Below are 23,047 nucleotides of genomic sequence, written 5' to 3'. Positions count from 1 at the left end.
ATAACATATAATTTAAGAAATAACATCACAATATTCGAACAAATATGGGAACCATACATGAAATACAATAGAGAAATCCTACCATGAACTTCCACCACCTAAAATGACAGAAGGAGAAGACAACAAAATGAACTGACTCAGTATATAAAAGTAAAAGATAAAAATTTCTTGTTTATTTTATTAAGTGACAACATTGTTTAACTGATTTAATGTATCTTATAGATTGAACTTTGAATAAATGGGAAGGGGGGAGAGGGAAGGAAGGGAGGGGGGATAAAGGGGAGAAAATGACACTACATATTCAAGAGAAAAATGTCTGTATGCATTTTGGTCAATATGGTTTATTGTGTAAAAACTAAAAACATTAAAAAGAAAAGACCAGGACCTGAGCAACTATCACCAGTATATCATCTCCCAGGCCATCATGGACCTCATCATTTCAAATGACCTCTCCAATCCAAACTTCATAAACAGAACTGCCCTGGCAGACTCAAATTGTTCCTGCTTGCTCTTGTCCCGATGAACTCGTACTTCAACATCATCTTATTCCCCTTTGTCCAGTCCATTCCTGCCTACATCCAGGACACTGCTCACTCTCTCCATTTTTTTGAGGATTCTAGTTCTCTAGCCCCCAAGGCTGGATCTTCACCATGAACATGCAAGCCCTTTACACATCCATTCCCCATCAGGAAGCCCTCAGGTCCCTCTATTTAAGTTCAGTGCAGTGCAGTTCCCTCCACTTAGCAAAACATCCTCACCCTCATCTACTTCTCCTTTGACCCCCCCATTTCCTCCAGATCCAGAGTGTAGCCATCGGTACACATAAGGAATTCAGATATGGCTGCCCATTTGTCAAGTATGTGGGATGGTCCCTGTTCCAATCAAACTCAGGTTCCACTCTCAATTCTTACTCCATTACATCAAAGACTGCATTGTTGCCACCTCTTGTACCCAAATAGAACTGGACAATTTAATTAACGTGACTGCCAACTTCAACCTTGTCCTTAAATTTATCAGGCCGGTTTCTGATAACTCACTGTCCTCCATCTCAAGAGATAAACTATCATGGCCATCAATTAAAACCCACTGATTCCCTCAAATATCTTTATTATACTTCTTCCAACCTTGTCTCTTATTAGGATTCCACCCCTTCTCCCAATTCCTTGGCCTCCTCTGTATTTGTTTCCAGGTTGACACTTTTCCCTTCTAACCTCTTTATTTAATAAACATAGATTTCCCCCTTTCTGTCACAGATAAAGCTTGTACCCCCTATCTCCTCCATTTCTTGCATTTCCACCTTTCCAGGCAGAACAGGTACTTTGTTTATTTTTTCACCCCATCAGACTCTGCATCTGATATGTTACCCTCTGAAACTCCACCAAATTTAGCATAATCTCTCCACTATCACATCTTCCCTTCTCCACCCCGATCCACTTTATGTAAGGATAAGCATCTCCGAGAGTTCCAAGCCTGGCCCTTCCATCCCCTTAAAGAATCAGAATTTATTATCATGGACAAGATACAAAATGTGTTGCTTTGCAGCAGTATTACTGTGCAAAAGTTCATATAAAGCACCTTACAAAAAATAAATAAAATAGTGCACAAAGGGTCAAAGTAAGGCAGTGTTATTTGGTTCATTGATCATTCAGGAATCAGATGGCAGCGGGGAAGAAACTGTCCTTGTACCACTGAGTACTCATCTTTAGGCTCCTGTATCTTTTTCCCCGAAGGTAGCAGAGTGAAGAGGGCATGGTGAGTGTCCTCAATGATAGAGGCTGCTTTTTTAAGATACCACTTCTTGAGGATGTCTTTGATGGAGTTAAATCTGATACCTGTGATGTCTCAGGCCAAGTTAATAACCCTCTGGATTTTTTTCTTGTCCTGAGCATTGGCACCTCCATACCAGACTGTGATGCAATCAGCCAGAATGCTCTCTACAGTACACCTGTCGACATTTACAAGAGTCTTCGGTGACATAACTAATCTCCTCAAACACCTCACAGAGTATAGCCACTGGCAAACCTTCATCATGATTGCGTCGACATGGAGACTCCAGGACAGATCCTCGGAGATGTTGACATCCAGGAATTGAAGTTCTTTACCCTTTCCATTACTGAGCACTTGATGAGGACTGGATCATGTTCTCTTGACTTCCTCTTGAAGTCCACAATCATCTCCTTGGTTTTGCTAACGTTGAGTCCAAGGTTGTTACTGTGACACCACTCAACGAGCTGATCTATCTCCCTCCTGTACCCTTCCTCATTGCTGTTTGTCATTCTGCTGACAACTGTGGCGTCATCAGCAAACTTGCAGACAACATTGGAATTGTGCCTGGCCTCACAATCATGGGTGTATAGTAAGTAGAGCAGTGGGCTCTACACATCTTACCTACACATTTCTTTTGGGTCTAAGCTGGAACTTTCTGTCACCAAATATTTCACCTCCCCCAAAAATTCCTACGCCTGTCCTCGGCCTCATCCATTGTTGGATGAGGCCAAATGTAAACCTGAGGAACCTCACATCACATTCCTCCTGAACAGCCTTAAACCTAGTGGCACGAACATCGATTCTTTCTAATTTTAGGTAATTCCCACCTCCATCTGGTTCCACTGTTGCCAGCTTTCTTAAAAATCCTAGTCCTGTGCTTAATTTCCCACCCATCTTTTCACCATTAATGTCTCTTATTCAACTCATCTCTACACCTCTCTCACCTTCTGTCCAACACTCCATCATCAGTTGCTCCCCCCCCCCCCCACATCTTTTTCCCTTCACATATGTAATATTACCTGCATCATCCCTCTGTTACTTCAGTCTCAATAAAGGATCCCAGTTCGAAACGTCGACTAACCATTCCTAACCACCTGCAGTTTTATTGTTTCAGTCTGTATTGCTCGACTTCGGTACAACCTACAATTTGTACAGAGCAACAATGAAGTTATTTTTAAATATGATCTCTGATGTGCAAACTAGTCTGTCACTCTGTCATATTTTGACTTGAGATCACTGCATGTATGGTCATCTAACATGCAGAAGGAAAATGAATGAATGAATGAAATTAATCATGGCTGCCTCCTCCTTTGTTCCTTTTACTAAATAGGGTGGCCTCAGCTGTAAAATTAGTGTTGCTGAATCTAGTATAGATGTTAATATTAAACTCAGTTCAACAATGGAGAAGAGAAAACTTGTGACAGCTATAGTCGATTGCTTCAACTTTCCCAAAATATTTGGAGCTATTAGCCGGCGAAATATTGAATGTGGAATACACATCAAACAGAATAAGCAACAAAATAGATTCCCTCCAAGTCCACAAAGATTGTGTGCATGACTTTGTTTGACTTGCAGTGTCAAAAATAGAAAGGATTGATTAGTTCTGGAATGGAACACAATTACAAACATGTCCTGATCACTCTGGAAATTTGATCAGGCATTTTCAGTCATAAATCACACACACACCTACTTCTGGACCTTCCTCTGACAGCTTGTTCCAGATATGGAACATCCTTTCAATGAAAAAGTTGCGCCTCAGATCCCTCTTAAACCTTTCCCGTCACTTTCAACTTATGCCTCCAATTCTCGTGTCATTTACCCTTGGAAAAAAGACTCTGAGCATTCACTTCAAGCATGTCCCTCATGATTTTATATGCCCTCCACCTCATCTGTTCCAGGGAAAAAAAACACAACATCTCCCTGTAACTCCCTCTCAAGTCCCAATAACATTATAATGACTCGCTTCTCCATAATTTCTAACTGAATGTCACCCTTCTGGTGACCAGATGTGCACATTGTACTCCAAGTGTGATCTTGCCAATGCTTTATGCAGCTGGATCATGATGTTCAATCTTTTGTACTCAATACCATGTCCAATGAAGGTGAGCATGCCAAATACCTTCTTCATCACCTGAACTGCCACTTCCAAGGAACTGTGCACCTGGAACTCTCTCTTGTGCAACATACTCCAACATGTACAATACAAGAGCTGCCCTGGTTTGACTTACCAAAGTGCAACACCTCACATTTTTCAGAGTTGAATTCTATTTCCAATTTCTTGGACCATCTATCCAACTGATCTGGATGTTGTTGCAAACTTTGATGCCCTTCCTCACTGTTCATTAAACCATTAATGTTGGTATCATTTGCAAACTGACTAACCATATTAACTAGATTGTCATCCACTTACATTGGCTCTCTTCTCCTTTAGGTCCCTTTCCTGTCCCATTTAGGTCCCTTTCACTCCCACCGATCCTTGACTCATCTCTTCAATACACCGAGAGTCTCAGTCACTGCTTCAGTTTCCTGTAGTGAGCTCACACTCAATACGCCTCGCAGTATTCCTTGAGCACGTATGCCATGGAAACACTGAAATTCAAGGTCACTGACTTTGAATTATTTGCAACTTATGACTGATTCATAATCTTTAAGATATTTCCTCAAAACTTTCACAAATATTTCCCCAATTTGACATACTGTATTTCATAACATTCTATGATGCAACTGTATATTTCAGATTTTATTAAACATTCACCAACTGTAATCTTCAATTTGTGAATAAAAAAAAGCAGGACAACTGTGTTATGGATTTTTCTGGGTTATCGGATTTAGGCAAAATTTAAAAAAACAAATAAAAAATAAACCAAGAAAATAAGAGCAGCTTGAAAGCATGTTAAATGCTTTACAGTGCACAATTTCCAAAAAGAAATATTATGCATAAATATAAACTGAAGTAACTTGAATATGTTGTAATACCAAAAATGAACAAACAATCTATTTTCAGTTTTCCTCCCTGTTGGCTTCAAAGACTTCCTAATCAAATTGTAGTTATGTACCTGTACTCAATGATTAATTGGGCATATTTGCCAAGCTGAAGTTTTCTCACCCCACACAAAAGCACTGATAATGTATGATGCAGCTCAATTTCACTGAAAGCAGCTGTGTTACTTCACAGATGTATTTTTCGACACATTCACACTAACCTGGTATCAGTGAATTGTAGTCCCTGTACATCATACTGCAAATTTCTATTTCTGCGAGTCTTCTTCTGACAAAACAAGTTGATGTTAAAGCATCTTGCAAATGCCTCTACTGCCTGCAGAATAACCCCCAGGGTTCCGTTTTATGCCTTCATCTTTATGACTTCTCCTGAAGCCCAACCCACAATGAAACTTTGTTCATTCCACATGACTACAACATTTCACTTCCTTTCTTTTCTTCTCATTAAAGTTGGAGTACACTTTAATGAGAAATCAAGGCTCTTTACACTTCACCCAGTTGGATACATGGTTTTGGTTGGAAAAGGGACAAAACGATCAATTCAAAAATATAATTTTGGGCTTGCAATAAAGTTCTAGAAGCAAAAGGAGAGCCTTTTTTTCTCTTGGAGAGATGAAAAGTAAAATATGTTTGTCTGCATTCGGAATATAAAGATCCCACAGTACTATTTGAAGCGAATCACTGATGCCGTAGTCACCATACAATACTCAAGCAATTATTAGGCTCTTTGTGGGTTCAGTGCACAAAATGACTGTGATGACTTCAACGGAATGTGAGCCAATAAGTTCTGAAGATGAGATCATTGGAGAGTTTGAGAAAAAAAAGAAATTGTAATGTCTATGTCTGCTTTCCATAGAGGCCAAGAGAGGACTATTCTCTGAAAATATTTTAATAGGGCACTGAAAGGGGTGCAAAGACCATAAAATAAGTCTTACAAGGGCTGCTTGCCTCATACCCATCAGTGGGCACTTTACTGTGTAAATGTTACCAAAAGATCTCCTGCACTTTCTTCTTGACTCAACTCTCATTTGTATTACTTCTGCGCTTCCAAAAGGACATACCCCTGATTCCTCCAATTACTTGTATGCAGATCTCTTCTTGTGAAATCATTGCCAAAAATTGATGCCATGTTCTGCATGTGCCTTGATGATGCCTGGTTTGAATTCTCCACCACCTCCAGTGACTTCTGCTGTTTCAGGGCTGTCAGACACCAGCCTTGAAGAAATTGTAATTTCCTGATAGACCACGGGATCATCTTTCCCACCACCATGGCTATTAATGTATTCTCATGTCAACTGCTTCAGATTGAAGCAAGCTGTTCAGATCAGATTTCAGAAATATTGTCAGAGTATGTCATGACATCATAAACAACCTGAGATTCTTTTTCCTGCAGGTGAGGTAGAATTACCACTTACTGGTAATGCGAAAAGGAACTGTACACAATGTGCACATGTCAACAAATAAACAAATGTAAACAGTTAAAGCAATGTAAACAAACTGACTGTGCAATACAAAGAGAATTTTTTAAAAATTCAATGAAGTGCACAAGTAAGAGTCCTTAAATGAGTCCCTGATTGAGTTTGTAGTTGAGGAGTCTGATGCTGAGGGGTAGCAACTGTTCCTGAACCTGGTGGTGTAAGTCTTGTGGAATCTATATCTCTTTCCTGGTGGCAGCAAGGAAAACAGAGCATGTGCTGGGTGGTTTGGATCCTTGATGATTGCTGTTGCTCTCAGATGACATCATTCTCTGTAGATGTTCTCTATAGTGGGGTAAGCTTTTCCTGTGATGTCCTGGGCTGTGTTCACCTTCTGGAGGGCTTTAAGCTCAGGATCTCCAATTGTATTTTATGTACAGTAGGACTAAGTTTCTAAAGCTGCAGAGGAACTGCCTCCATTTACCAGCTAAATCTGCTTCCAACGCCATACTCACATGTTGCTGTTTTATCTCAAGACTCAAAACTCTATTGACTAGTTTCCCAGTATCTCTATACGTATATGCTGACAGCAATCTGCCTTCCCAAGCTGCACTCATCCATCTCCCCTGGGGTTCCTGGCCAATACACAAAGAATATCAATGCTACACAAGAGAAAGCAGCCTGTAAGATGGGCATTATTTATTCCCTCCACCAATGGTGAACGCTGGCTGTCTTGCGTTCCAGTGGCAAAATGCACACCTGTAACTCAACCAGACTACTGTGACAATGCCTCACAATACCCACAACCTTGACCACTAAGAGCGACATCAGTAGGTGCATGGGATCATTGCTACCAAAACGTTCCACTCAAGGTTGCGCACAATCCTAATTTGGAATGCTATCACTAACACTGCATGCATATTCTGGAACTCCTGCGCAGCAGTGTGGGAGTACCTTTCCCAGAAGGACTGCAAGCACCATGAGATGGTTCACTGCCATTTTCTCATAGGCAATTACGTTTGGGTTCAATGTTGGCCCATCTGGGTGGTGTGCCTAGATCATGAAAATGAATTTAAAAACATCAACAGATCAGATGACTGCATATTCCCCAAGATCCTTTATTTCATGTGATGAAATGCAAGCAATTGCTTTACAATAAATTTCTGCAAGTGTGCTTCGTTGAATTTCTTCAGATTTTAAATGTTTGAGTAGAAAGTGGTAATAAAACACAGTCATGAATCAAGATTGCAAATATGCTGATCTCAAAAATCACAATTGTGAAACACCAAAAACTATAGTATTTTGCTTCCCCCACCGGTGGTCCACAGTCCTCTTTGCACTTGCCTGATAAAACAATCACTTTTTAAACATTTGATTTGACCAGCCAGTCAAAATCTTCCAGAGACAGTGTTCAGATTTATAGGGTCTCAGGCTTACGTTTTTTTTTTATTCCTGCATGGTTCAGCTCCAATTTTTTTTGCCCCTTGCTCTGGATTATTCCAGAAATCACCTTGGCACAAAGACCTCTAAATTCCAGTGGTGCCTTACAGTATCTGAGGTTTTGATGCTTCAGGAGCATTGGTGAACAGAAATGAATGAAGGTCTGCAGATGGGCACCTGTCTAAGGTCTGGCATCACAGCAGCATCAAATTTCCATGTCAATTCCAATGGTCTTGAGACAAATGCTGACAATCCATTTGCCTTGTTAATAGTTCATCCTATTTATTTAAATCATTAGAAATTTACAGCATAGAATGAGGCTATTTAGTACATCAGGTAAATGCCAGCTAAGAAAGAGCTATGCAGTTGAATTATGCTCTCCAGCTGTTGTCTTGCAGGCTCTGACATGTCAAGTGGATGGTCAAATATACCTTACGATGCCCAGAATTTGATAGGTGAAACAATGGCACAGCTTGTAAACCTGCTGCTTCACCTCCAGTGATTCAGGCCTCTGGTATTGTCTGTGCAGAGTTGGCACTTGCTCTCTGTGGACATGAGTGCTATGGTTTCATCCTATGTCACAAAGATATGTGGATCAATACATGAATTGGCCGCCGGATATTATCCCTATCATCTTGGTGCTAACAGAATCTTAGAGAAATTACTGGGAATATAGTGAGTATAACAAAGGATTAGTGCAAGATAAAAGTAAAATGTGTTCTTGGTGAGGCAAAGGGGATGGTTCTGTGTTAAGTGTGACCCTGGGACGTCATGTGATGACATAGAGCCAGGATGGGAGATCTGACTCCTTGAAAAAAAGTTTTAAAAAGTCCTGAAAATCAAAGTATTTACTCTTAAAAAATAATAAGGAAGAAGGGAACTACCCTGGAATGTGAAAAACAGCCACTCTAAAAGGACAGAAAAGTAGAAGAGAAGAACAAGGATGGAAAAGAATTACAGTGGAAGAAAAAGAGCCTACCTTACAGATGAGACCAGGGGGCTGGAGAGGACCTGGCACTCTGTCCAAAACAAGCTCCCTGATCTGCCACACAGTGGACTGTAGCATCCCTGCAACAGCAGGGACGCCCAGACGAACTGTTAGATGATGCAAACGTGCATGCATGAGGAATTGCGCATGTGCAAACATTGGCAGAAGGTAACCCGGGCTGAATGGCTCACATAAATCAGTGAGCCAGGACCCGGCATCAACCAGAAGAACAGCAATGATGCAAATTTTTCAGGAAACTGAAGGATATATGAAAGAAGAAGAAAGACAAGAAGAATTAGAAAAGGATATTATACAGGGAGAAGGAGAGGAACAGGCAAATCTGGAAGAGCTGCTGGAAGAGGAAGAGGAACGGGTTAGGCTGAAACTTTTATCAGCTATAGCTATTAAAGATCATTTAACTATTATAATGGAAAAATTAAAGTTGGTAAGGAAAGATATTAAACTGTCAGAGGTTAAAATAGAAACCAAAATGGCTGGGAAGATAAAGTATATGGACTGATTAAAGAAGTTCAAATACAATATAATGCAGTAGATGGAACAGGAGAACCAACATTCCCAAGATAGACTGGATGACTTCACTGATGCATTTGAGCATGTTAAAGAGAAAAATGATGAAACATTTGCAAAATCTGGAAAATTATAGCCGCAGAAACGATATCAAGATTAGCGGCGTTAAAGCAGGAAAGGAGGGGGAAAGATATGATTAAGTTTATGCAGGGAAGGATCCCTCAGATATTTGAGCATGAATATTTTAAAGATGGTATCGAGATTGAACATGCCCATAGGGCTTTATGATCAAACCCCCTCCGGAACAGAATCAAAGACCTATAATAGTGAAATTTCTTCTATGTCAAGTACATGAAAAAGTTTTGGAGTTAGCAGCTAAATGACCCAATGAGAGAAAAGAGCTGCTGGAAATAGAAGGCAGTAAAATCTTCGTCTATCCTGATTTGGAATTATTGAAAAAACATAAAAGTTTTAATCCAATTAAGAACATTCTGTGGAAGAAAGGTTATACTTTTACACTACATTATGCAGCTACTTTGAAGACATTTCAACAAGGTCAACAAAGTCGGACTTTCTGGAATCCAGATCATGCACGAGAATTTGTGAAAAAACTACCAGATTTACATCAAGAAGAAGTTGGCAAGAATGACACTTGAACTGAAAATTATATTGCAGGGTTAGTTATTGATGGTTAGTTTGATTTTCTTTTACAGATGGACTTAACTTCTCAGGGGAGATGGAGTGTTGGAGAAACTGGTTGCTATTGAGTCACAAGAGTTTTTTGTTTCACATCCCAGACAATAGAGTGGGGGGGGGGGGGGGGGAGAGGGTAGAGAGGGTAGCAGTATCAAGAGAATATCAAGAGAATATTTGGCAGGCCTTTTGCGGGTCTTTTGTCTATTCTTTTTCTTTTCTACTTACTATATTTATGCATGATAAATGTTAATGAAATTTGATTTAAATTTAGAATTATGAATTTGGTGAGAAGTCAGGAATTTACATATAATTTATTATTAAAGGTCCATTTGTGGAATAGTTTACAAATTAATAACAGATAGTAATTTAAAATTTATTAGTTTTAATGTGAATGGACTTCATCACCCAGTATTGTTAAGAACGAATAATTTGTTTTTCATATATATTTAATAGGTTTTTTTACTAGAATCAGTAGTTTTATAATAGAATATATTTGTTCCATAATTTTAGTAAATGTGAGTAACATTTACTATTTTATAGACCTGTGAGTTTTGTTTGTGTAATAATAGTTTTTTTAAAAAATGTTGTTAATGTATTATGTACGTTTACTTAATCTTTCTTTTTTTAAACTCTTCTCTTTTTCGTTGGGGGGTGGTTTCTATTATCTGTTGGAGGGGAAAAGATATGTATCAATTTTTTTTCTTTTGGAATATGTGTGTTGATAAATAAAATATAAATAAAAAAACTGTGACTGTACATGCTTCTTCAGACACCTACTTTCTGATCACTTCTACTTCTGAATTTAAAAAAAAGCTTGTTTCATCTATGATCCTACAACCAATTACATTCTGGGAAGGAAAAAGAAGTCTTCCCCATCACTCCTAGATGCAAATTAAAATAAGATGTATTACCCATCTTGATAGCCAAAATTATTCAATTCTGACAAAATTCTTGGAAATCTTTTTAGTACTTCCTCTCTTGTCCCACCCACAACCTTACATACTAACTGAGCATTGGCCTCATTAATTCTGAATGATCTTCTTCTTCGTCTATTCAACCAGTCACAAAGAACATGCAAAATCAAATCCCTTCCTTGTGTCTTGTCTAATTATGTCAGATATCTTCTGATTTGAATTTTTAGATCTAACCTTGCTAACTTCAACTGTTCAATGCTATCTGTCCATTTACAGTTGATTCATCTGTTTACAAAATTACTCTGCTAGAGGAACTCAGCAGGTCAAACAACAGGAATTGGAGAGAAAAAATGTCAATGTTTCAAGTCAGAACCGTTGATCATGTCACGATGTAGGGTTCCGATTTGAAACATCAAATTTCTTTTCCTCCCCAACGTTGCTTGGCCTGCTGAGTTCCTCCAGCAGGATGTTATTTTTTAATTTTAGATTCTAGCATCTGCAGTCTTGTTTCGCTAATTTAACTGCCTCACTGAATCTTCTATTGCCCCACCTTGTTCAATTAAACAAAAACCGAAGATCAAGATGCTGATATGGGAAATCTTAAATATAAAAAATGTTCAAAACCCTCAAGTTAATAAATGTAAATGTGATTTATCATGTGAGGATGTGGAAAATAGTGCATGCCTTTTACTAGTTCAAAGGCAATTGATATATTGAAGAAACTATCAATAAACTCTGAATAAATATATACAGCTGGAGTAAATGACATTTGCCATATCACAACCAGGGATTTTTTTCTCATTCATTTTTGCTTAACAATAATATAGGTAGGGTTTTTGTGCAAGCAATTCAAAAAATTACATCCAATTTTATTTGATTACCCTGTTGATAAGAGCAGTTTCAAAAAGAGAAGTTATCTTTGAAATTTCTTTTGTCAGAGTGTATCTTGTCTGTTTCCTCTTTTAAAATAAATAGCATTTTATTAAGAGGAAAATGAAACACTGAGAAATTAGGTTAGCTGGGTAAATATCAGATGGCTGACAGCAGTGTGTACTCTGGAGGCACATGAGCAGCTTCAGAAAGAAAAGTTCAGATGGAACCTCAGCCAGGGAAAAAATTCTCAATTATCCCATTCAACCAAATTTAATCAGTTGATTCTTGTCCTTGCAGTAATGTCAGGAAGTGTATTTTACATTTCATTTGACAGGACTTACTGGAAACATTGTGAGAAAAAAAATGTAGTGATCTAATAAGGAAACTACAACATTTACTCATTATTTCTTATGACAATGAGATTTACTTTCCATGTGGCTATGAGAACATTAATTAGACACCAAATGTCCTGCAAATATACTGTATTCAAAATATTCCTAACTCTGAAACTAAACACAACCCCAAGCATGAGCTGTTTGTAGATGATGACTCCATGAAGTTCTGACAACATGGCACAAAGGCTCAAGACCTGGAGCACTTTTTCCAACATTGGAAAAGCAAATTACCTGCAATTTTTGGAAATTTGAAATAAATGCAAGATGCTACAAAATTCTCAACAGGTCACACAGCATCAATGGAGAGGGTTTCTGGTCAATGACCCTGCATCAAAACCGTAAAATATGTATTTAAATGTGGTTGAGGGCTGGAGAAAGTGGGGCGAAAGGAGCAGTGAATAAAGGGAATGGTCTTTGATTGAGTAGAGATCAAGGTGGTTCAGGTGATAAGCAATTGGTGTCATCCAGTTAACAGGTGAATGAGGGCAATGATGGAGAGTAAACAACAGAACTTTCAAGAAAGCACAGCAATTACTGAAAACAAAGCCATATAGGAATCGACCCAAAGCCATCCTTTTCTGTTCCAATGATGATGCCCAATTAAACTAATTCCATCTGTTTGAGCATTGCCTGTATTCCTCCATTTCCTGCCTTTTCAAGTGTCTGTGTGCCTGTTAAACCCCATCCCCTCAGCAAATTCTAGGCATCTAGCACTGTGCAAATTGACTTTAAACTTTAGCATTTGAAATTTCCATCCTGGGAAAAAGACCGTCTGCCTATCCTGTCCATACCTCTCAAAATTGTGTGCACGTCTATCAGGTCATCCTACAGCCTTGATGCTCCAGAAAAAAACAAGTTTATCCAAATAGATAAACATTTTAAACCAGGCAATATGTTGGTGAACCTCTTCTAGACCCTCTCTGAAACTTCCACAGCCTTTGTGGCTTAATCAAAGTTTTATTCATCTGAAACACGATTTGCCAACTTTTATACTCAATGTCCCAACTGATGAAGGCAAGCATGCCACATGCTTTACCACTTCATCGACTTGTATTACAATTTTTAGGAAGCTATGGAGTTGGACAGCAAGATTTCTCTGTACGACATTGCTCCTTTGGATCTTTTACTCTATACTTTCCTATTGCATTTGACCCCCCACCCCCCAAAAAAAATCTCAAACTAGTCTAGATTAAACTCCCCCTATTATTTGATCTATATCCTGCTGCATCCTTTAACAATCTTCCCTGTTATCCACAATTCTGTAACTTACATGATGTCTGCAAACTTACTCATCAGAAAACCTACATTTTAATTCAAATATTTAAAACACACACACAAAGCAAAGGTCCCAGCAGTGATCCATGCAGAACAACACTGTCACAGACCTCCAGTCAGATATCATCCTCCCCGCTCCACAACAAGTATGCAGATGAGACTCAAATAGAAAGTGTAGTAGATATCGAGGAAGACTTTCAAAATTTGCAGAGCAATCTGGACCAGCTGGAAAAATGGGCTGCAAAATGGCAGATGGAATTTAATGCTGACAAATATGAGGTGCTGCATTTTGGAAAGACAAACCCAAGTAGGACATGCTTGGTAAATGGTATGACACTGAAGAGTGCAGTAGAACAGAGGGATATAGAAATACATACATAATTTCCTGAAAGTGGCATCACAAGTAAATAGATAAGGTTGCAAAGAGAGCATTTGACACTTTCGGCTTCATGAATTGAAGTAGTGAGTATAGAAGTTGGAATGTTATGGTATTGTGCAAGACATTGGTGAAGCCAAATGTTATGGTAAAGTTGTGTATGACATTGATGAAGCCAAATTTGGAGTATTGTGTGCAGTTTTGGTCACCTCACTACAGATAAGATTGAAAGAGTGCAGAGGAGATTTACAAGGATGTTTCCCTGTCTTAAAGAACTGAGGTACAAGGTTAGGACTTTATTACCTGGAGCATAGAAAAATAAGGGGAGATTTCATGGAGGTATACAAAATAATGATGGGTATAGGTAAAGTAAATGTAAGCAGGCTTCTCCTACTGAGGTCCAGACAGAGAAAAAGTAAAGGATATAGGTTAAGAATGAAAGGAGTAAAGTTGAAAAGGAATTTCTTCACACAGAGAGTGGTGAGAATATGGAACAAGCTGCCAGCTGAATTGGTAAATGCAAGTTCAATTTGGACATTGAAGAAAAGTTTGGACAGGTACATGTATGGGAGGAGTATGGAGGGATATGGTTCGGGTGCAGGTCAGTGGGACAAGGCAGAAAAATAATTTGGCACAAACAAGTAGGGCTAAATGGTCTTTTTCTGTGCTGTAATGTTCTATGGTTCTACTTTCTCCAACCAATCAAATTTTGTCACCAACCTACCAACTCATGAATGATCCAATGTGCCTTTATTTCCTGGAGCGCTCGCGTCGGCAAAGACTCAGAAACCTGTCCAGGAATCCTGGGAAAGCATGGTGTCGGCAAGTGCATCGACAACGGGCGCCTCCTGTTGGAGCTCTGCGCAAAACAGCAGCTTGTCATTACAAACACCCTTTTTCAGCAGAGGGACAGCCTGAAGACTACCTGGATGCATCCCCGATCCAAACACTGGCACCTCCTGGACTACGTCCTGGTGCGAGAAAGAGACAAACGAGATGTGCTCCACACTAGGGTCATGCCCAGCGCGGAATGCCACATTGACCACTGGCTGGTTCGTTGCAAGCTCAACCTTCACTTCAAGCCAAAGTCCAGTAACAGTAAAGCCCCCAGAAAGAGGTTCAATGTTGGAAACTTGCAGTCAGATGAAGTGAGAGGAAACTTCCAGGCAAACCTCAAAGCAAAGCTCGAGGATGCAATCCGCCTCATGGACTCGTCCCCTGAAACCCTCTGGGATCAGCTGAAGACTGCCATACTGCAATCCACTGAAGAGGTACTGGGCTTCTCGTCCAGGAAAAATAAAGACTGGTTCGACGAAAACAACCAGGAAATCCAGGAGCTGCTGGCAAAGAAGCGAGCTGCACACCAGGCTCACCTTGCAAAGCCGACCTGGCCAGAGAAGAAACGAGACTTCCGTCGCGCATGCAGCCATCTTCAGTGCAAACTCCGGGAGATACAAAATGAGTGGTGGACTAGCCTCGCCAAACGAACCCAGCTCAGCGCGGACATTGGCGACTTCAGGGGTTTTTACGAGGCTCTAAAGTCTGTGTACGGCCCCTCACCCCAAGTCCAAAGCCCGCTGCGCAGCTCATACGGCAAAGTCCTCCTCAGCGACAAGATCTCCATCCTCAACCAATGGTCAGAACACTTCCAATCTCTTTTCAGTGCTAACCGCTCAGTCCAAGAATCCGCCCTGCTCCAGCTCCCTCAACAGCCCTTAAGGCTAGAGCTGGATGAGGTCCTAACCCGGGAGGAGACATATAAGGCAATTGAACAACTGAAAAGTGGCAAAGCAGCAGGTATGGATGGAATCCCCCCGAGAGGTCTGGAAGGCTGGCGGCAAAACTCTGCATGCCAAACTGCATGAGTTTTTCAAGCTCTGCTGGGACCAAGGAAAGTTGCCTCAGGACCTTCGTGATGCCATCATCATCACCCTGTACAAAAATAAAGGCGAGAAATCAGACTGCTCAAACTACAGGGGAATCACGCTGCTCTCCATTGCATGCAAAATCTTCGCTAGGATTCTCCTAAATAGAATAATACCTAGTGTCGCCGAAAATGTTCTCCCAGAATCACAGTGCGGCTTTCGCGCAAACAGAGGAACCACTGACATGGTCTTTGCCCTCAGACAGCTCCAAGAAGAGCGCAGAGAACAAAACAAAGGACTCTACATCACCTTTGTTGACCTCACCAAAGCCTTCGACGCCGTGAGTAGGAAAGGACTTTGGCAAATACTAGAGTGCCTCGGATGCCCCCCAAAGTTCCTCAACATGGTTATCCAACTGCACGAAAACTAACAAGGTCGGGTCAGATACAGCAATGAGCTCTCTGAACCCTTCTCCATTAACAATGACGTGAAGCAAGGCTGAGTTCTCGCACCAACCCTCTTTTCAATCTTCTTCAGCATGATGCTGAAATAAGCCATGAAAGACCTCAACAATGAAGACGCTGTTTACATCCGGCACCGCACGGATGGCAGTCTCTTCAATCTGAGGTACCTGCAAGCTCACACCAAGACACAAGAGCAACTTATCCGTGAACTACTCTTTGCAGACAATGCCGCTTTAGTTGCCCATTCAGAGCCAGCTCTTCAGCGCTTGACGTCCTGTTTTGCGGAAACTGCCAAAATGTTTCGCCTGGAAGTCAGCCTGAAGAAAACTGAGGTCCTCCATCAGCCAACTCCCCACCATGACTACCAGCACCCCCACATCTCCATCGGGCACACAAAACTCAAAACGGTCAACCAGTTTACCTATCTCGGCTGCACCATTTCATCAGATGCAAGGATCGACAACGAGATAGACAACAGACTCGCCAAGGCAAATAGTGCCTTTGGAAGACTACACAAAAGAGTCTGGAAAAACAACCAACTGAAAAACCTCACAAAGATTAGCGTATACAGAGCCGTTGTCATACCCACACTCCTGTTCGACTCCCAATCATGGGTCCTCTACTGGCATCACCTACGGCTCCTAGGACGCTTCCACCAGCGTTGTCTCCACTCCATCCTCAACATTCATTGGACCAATTTCATCTCCAACATCGAAGTACTCGAGATCACAGAGGCCGATAGCATCAAATCCACGCTGCTGAAGATCAAACTGCGCTGGGTAGGTCACGTCTCCAGAATGGAGGACCATCGCCTTCCCAAGATCGTGTTATATGGCGAGCTCTCCACTGGCCACCGAGACAGAGGTGCACCAAAGAAGAGGTACAAGGACTGCCTAAAGAAATCTCTTGGTGCCTGCCACATTGACCACCGCCAGTGGGCTGATATCGCCTCAAACCGTGCATCTTGGCGCCTCACAGTTCGGCGGGCAGCAACCTCCTTTGAAGAAGACCGCAGAGCCCACCTCACTGACAAAAGACAAAGGAGGAAAAACCCAACACCCAACCCCAACCCACCAATTTTACCTTGCAACCGCTGCAACCATGTCTACCTGTCCCACATCAGACTTGTCAGCCACAAACGAGCATGCAGCTGACGTGGACATTACCCCTCCATAAATCTTCGTCCACGAAGCCAAGCCAAAGAAAAAGAAAGAATATATCTATGTTGATGATGTCTCTTCCTTCATTGTAAAATGATTTTTCAGTTGTAAGCAGCTAGAATATTGTTCATGAATTCCATGAATATATCATGATAGTAACAGCCTTTAAGCCATGGTCTTTTTCTGCATGTTTGAGATAAAGAATTTAGTTTTGAATTTGCTTTTCTATTGTGCAGAACCAGAGCAAAATGTCGGCAGTCCAGAAAATTTCTTTGACCATTCTTTTGAAAGTATTTTCTTCAATGATGTCTGCATGTTGCCCAAGTTATTACAAAAGGAAATAGTCATCAATCATTTTCTTCAGTTCCTCAAATATCGCACTCAAATTTATGGCATAATGCTTACCAGCCTATAATTTCCTGGTTTGTCCTTGTTGTTTTTCTTCATTTCTAGAGGGATTGAATTTAGGAGCAGAGAAGTTATGCTGCAACTGTACAACATATTGATGAGGCTACGCCTGGAGCACGGCGCACATTTCTAATCTCCTTACTTGAGAAAGGATGTACTGGCTTTGAAGGTGTTGCGGATGAGGTTCACCAGGTTGATTCAAGGGATGAAGGGGTTGGCTTATGAGGAGAGATTGACTCATCTGGGATTGGACTCACTGGAATTTATAGAAGAATAAGAAGGGATCTTATTCAAACATAAATTATGAAAAGCTTAAATAAGATAGAGGTAGGTCAGTTGTTTCCATTGGTAGGGGAGACCTGAACTAGGGGACATAACCGCAAGATTCAGGGTAGCAAATTTAGGACAGAGATGAGGAGGAATGGCTTTTCCCAGAGGGTGGTGAATCTGTGGAATTTGCTGCCCACTGAAGCATAAGATGCGATCTCAGTAAGGGCAGCACTGTTAGTGTAGTGGTTAGCACAATGCTGTTACACCTCCAGCAACCAGGAACTGATTGAGAGTCCTGCGTCGTCTGCAAGAAGTTTCTCTCCATGTCTGCATATGTTTCCTCTGGTGCTCAGGTTTATCCCACCATTCAAAATGTAGCGAGGTTCTTGGTTAATTGGGTGCAATTGAGCAGCTCAGGCTCATGGGCCAAAGGGCCTGTTACCATGCTGTATGTCTAAATAAATAAAATGAATATATTTAAGACAAGGTTGGATAGATTTCTACATAGTAATGGAATTATGGGATATAGGGAAAAGGGCAGATGGTGGAGATGAACCTATCATCAGATCAGCCATGATCTCACTAAATGGCGGAGTGGGACAGATGGCCTACTCTAGCTCCTAATTCATGTTCTTAAATGTTCAAGAAATGAACAACACTGCCTGTTCTCCAGTGTTCAGGAACCTTACCCATGGCTAAAGAGAATATAAAGATCTCCATCAAACCCTAGCAATCTCTTCCCCTACTTCTATCAGTATCCAGGGACAGATCCCATCAGGTAGTGGGGACATGTCCATTTTGATGTTTTTTAAAACACCCATAACTACCACCTCCTAATATCAATTATGCTTTGGAATATCAACATAACTCCCCCTAATAACCAATGTCCTTCACTTGGTGGATATTGATGTTGACTGGGGGCCACTCCCTCTTCCTTCACTTTACATACAAATCTTCTTTCTTCTGATTTGTGAATGGACAAATTATTTCCCGGCCTACTCTCTATTCCTAACATGCACTTGAAATGCCCTGCAATTCTCCTTAATTCTACTTACTAAGAGCATTTTAAAGTGCTTTTTTTCCATTTTAATTACTTGTTTAAGTTTTCTCCTGCTTCCTTTATATCCACCAAGCTTATTAAACCACACATTGATTTCCTTTTACTTTTTTGAATGAATTTACAATACTTATTATCATCCAAGGTTCACAAACCTTGCCAATAAACTGTTTTTTTTTTTAAATAACTCTTACGTCAGATGTGGATTTATCCTGAAACAAGCATCTCCCTAATCAACTTTCTCCCATTCCTCCCTTCCCCAACTGAACTCTTTCACCTGAGGTCCAGTCATTTCCTTATCTATAACTATCTTAAAATCTATAGAATTATGATTGTGATTCCCAAAATGATACCTGACTAAAACTTTGATCACCTGGCCAATTTTTTTCCCTTCCTGGGTTGGATTATTTGCATATTGTTTCAAGAAACACTCCTCGTTGAACCTAACAAACTCTGCCCCATCTGAACCTTTTTAGCATTGAGGAAGTCTCAGTCAAAATTGGGGAAGTTGGAATCACCCATTACAAAAACCCAGTGGTTCATACATCTTCCCTTGATCTGCTTGTTTATCTGTTTTACTAGCTCCAGTTGGCTGTTGAGAGACCAATCGTATAATGGCTGAATCTTTCTTATTCCCAAATTCCAGTTAAATGGCCATGCTGAATGAGTTTTCCAAGATGACCTCTCTTACTGCAACAGTGACATTCTCCCTAATCAATTACTAAATCAACAATAAATAAATGCAACTTCTCCACCTCTTTTACAGCCCGCTCTGTCATATTTGAAACATCTACACCCAGAATATTGAGCTGCTGGTCCTGCCCTCTTCTCAGTCAAGTTATTGTACTGACTACAAAATGATAGTTTTGTGTATTAATACAGATCATCTGCTTACTTGTTGCACTCCTTGTTTTACTTTGCACCATTATTCCTGCCACATTCATTGAGCTGACTCTGCCTACGTTCACTATTAGACTTAATTGAATTAATCTCTACCTTCTCCTCAATCACTTGATCTCTGACCATTGCTCCAGCTCCTACTATTTTGCCACACTCGTTTAAACTCACCTGAATAGCACAAGCACATGTCCCTAGAAGGATATTGGTACCCCTCCAGGTTAGATGCAACTGTCCATCTTGAAGAGATCTCACCCACCATGCATCTCAACACTGCCCACTTCCAACACCAGCTCTTTAGTCAGGTGTACTATCAACTCCACATTCATCTGTACTATCTTACAAATTTTGGCTCCAGTAGGCACAGGGTGTGGTCCAAGGATTTTTAAATTTTTTGTCCAACCACTGAAATATCCTTTGCAAACTCATGGCCAATTTCCTTTCTCTGTCATTCGAAACCATATGGACCATGGCTTCTGGCTGTTCACACTTCACTCTCAGAATATCCTGTACCTGTTCAGAGATATCCTGTACTGTTTTTGTACAGTGAACGCATGGCTTTTCGGTATTGTCTGAAAATTCATTGAAACAAGGACTGCAGAAACTTTTTCATCCAGTTAATTTGGATGAGCTATGAAGTCAAATGTCAGCAGGGCATCAAAACGTACTGCCCACCTGTGACCTTTATCAACTACCCTCCCCCTTTAATAACAAACAGAAAATGATTATTAATAGGAGGTTGCTGCTCAGTAATTACACCTGGTATATCACCAAAAAGATACTATTAATTATCCATTATTTGTCAAATAAAACATAAATATATCACATCTCGACTGAACCTTTTGAAAGTGTTCTCTCTGTTGTGCTGGAAGACAGAGGTTTTATGTGGACTGGATCATTTAAACAAATAGATCCAGAAAGGAACTTAAAATTAATAAAACTTCTGAAGCAAAAGTTGCTGTTTTATCTATATTGTTTGTCATGATAAATTAAGGAGTTAAATTACTGATGTAATAATTTTCCTTTGCTCTATTGAACAACTGAGTAAATCCATAAATTTATTGTTTTCAGCTTGCGTTACACCACAAGCTGCAAAGTCAATCAACACAGTGTTTTATCAAAAGGAAAACATTTTAAATTCATCTGAAATCACGTGACTAATTTTGTCTAACTACAGGAATGCTTGTTAATGAAAGAATTATCACAGTTTTATGAAATACCATATTTACTTATTTTATCTACTGTCAAAAATTTAGAGTGTGCTTTGTTATTTTATTTTTGCCCTGTCAATAGGGGGCACACGGTAAGTGCAGGCTATGCATTATTAACAGGGGCTCCTCCTGAGATCTATCCTTTGCTTGGCAATATGCATTCCGATATCAGAGGACATGCAAATGTGTTGAAAGCTGCTTGGATGTGAACACATCATCCTCTCTTTGGAGCAATCTGCTGATGTCAGATGCCGTTTCTCACTGAAGACTTACTAATTCTATTTTTTTCTTAAATGAAGTATGAGTTCAAGAGTTTAACTTGCTACCCAAATGACTAATTTGTTCCAAAAATGATTATGTTCTATAATGACTAGTTACTAGAGCATTGTAGCTATCAAGTGACACCACTTAAAAAGGAATACCAAACAGTGGGTGTGACCTTTCACATATTTTCAAAGCATTTCTATGCTTTTTGTACCATGATGGTACACTATAACAAAATTTTCCTTCCCTTCCACACCAATTCCTTGCTGTTTGATTATTTACCATAATATTAGCTAAGTTGGCGAATATCAGTAAGCTACTCAAACCAAGGATATTTTATTCTCATTGCACACATCCATGTTGGATTCTCAGCTGAAGTCATAAATAGAAAATAACTGAGATCTAAATCAAAGCTGGTACCATATCTGGGGAAGGCAAAAAACTGGGTTACTTGTCTTTTTTCCCATTAAAATAAGCTTACTAACCCTCCAGAAAACAAAATAAAAAAAATAAGGTTTTGATAATTTTATCACTTTAAACATCTTTCAATTCCTTGCAATTGTTCCGGGCACTCTTTTTTTTTAGAAATTTTATTACAAGCATGAATTATCTTAGTTTTGCTTTCTCATTCAAGTTGGGAATTCCAACATGCACCAAAGCAGAAATGATTCAGTAGGCTAAGGCCTCGAAGACAGCTGTAAGTCAATTTAGTTCAGCTATTTTTAATCACTGGTAGAGCCTTTTATATGGATCAAAGTTCAGCTTCGGTGGAAAACTAAATCTTTCAAGCAGTGATGTTTCAATATATGAAGAAAATCCGAAAGAATGAATGGAAAGAAATCAGAACGGTGATATATTCTGATATATCGCGTGCGAGAGAGAGAGAGTGAGTGTGTGAGTGTGTGTGTACACAAACATACACCGATGTCTAAATATATTTCAGCATGTCTGTACGAATTTGACCAATGTTGCATGAATTTACTTTAGTCCCTACAGTTAGCTCAGGCAGGTACTGCATCTGTATAAGAAGCAGGGTATATCTTCTCTCCTTCAAAGAGAAAAAAAAATGCCACAATAAACTGCAATGCTGAATTGCAAAGCCAATTGTAAGGTACAAATATTCAATAAAAATATCTTCCCTGGCTGTTGGAGGTGGGAAAGTATATAACTCTATATAACAATATCATGTGCATGACACAAGAACTAAAACCATGTTGTTTTTGTAAACCTGATTTCCCTTTAATGCATTCTTCATTTTGAATGTTGAAGGAATTACTGGGCCCTAACAAAGGTTCACTCACAACACTGCTGCATTTCTTTAAACAGATGGTATTAAAACATCAAAATGTTCAAAAGTGACCTCCAATGAGAATCTGGTTCATCACAAACTTGGCTGTGAATTACTTTCTCATCGTACACTGTAAAGTCTAAAGTGTGTCTAAAAGGAGCAATAATGAAAGAAAATGCTGTAAATACTCAACAGGTTGGGCAGTAGCTGAAAAGAGAAACAGTGTGAACAGGCATGGTTACTGTGGCAGTTATCGCAATGCTATGACAACACCATCAACCTGGGTTCCATTCTGACACTGTCTGCAAGGAGTTTGTACATTCTCCCTGTGATTGCGTGGATTTCCTTGGGTGTTCTTGTTTTCTCCCACATTGCAAAGACATACATTTTAGGTTAGTAGGTTAACTGATTGCATGAAAGTCACTGGGCAGTGCGGGCTCCTGGCTGGAAGGGCCTGTTACCATGCTGTACCTCAAAATTTAAATTTGGTATCATG

At 40.0% G+C, this 23,047-nt stretch overlaps 1 protein-coding gene across 15 annotated transcripts in view; it reads right to left on the bottom strand.

Annotated features, from left to right (window-relative positions):
* Nucleotides 1-23,047, bottom strand: part of LOC138750166 (tensin-3-like) — a 480,425-nt gene that overhangs the window by 223,309 nt on the left and 234,069 nt on the right. The window contains exon 1 of one of the 15 annotated variants that reach the window (XM_069912359.1): nt 4,971-5,102. The exons of 13 other annotated variants lie outside the window; for them this stretch is intronic. Coding sequence is in view for 1 of the 2 variants with exons in the window: in XM_069912355.1 (XP_069768456.1) it covers nt 4,178-4,216 (39 nt within the window). In the remaining variant the exon portion in view is untranslated. Of the gene's footprint in view, nt 1-4,177; nt 4,309-4,970; nt 5,103-23,047 lie in introns of those variants that run through there. One more of the 15 variants, XM_069912355.1, reaches the window with a different exon arrangement.

Source organism: Narcine bancroftii, chromosome 1, assembly GCF_036971445.1.
Source record: "Narcine bancroftii isolate sNarBan1 chromosome 1, sNarBan1.hap1, whole genome shotgun sequence".
Classification (NCBI taxonomy): domain Eukaryota; kingdom Metazoa; phylum Chordata; class Chondrichthyes; order Torpediniformes; family Narcinidae; genus Narcine; species Narcine bancroftii.
Note: the sequence above shows the minus strand (reverse complement) of the source record. Positions and strands in the feature narration are given on the sequence as shown.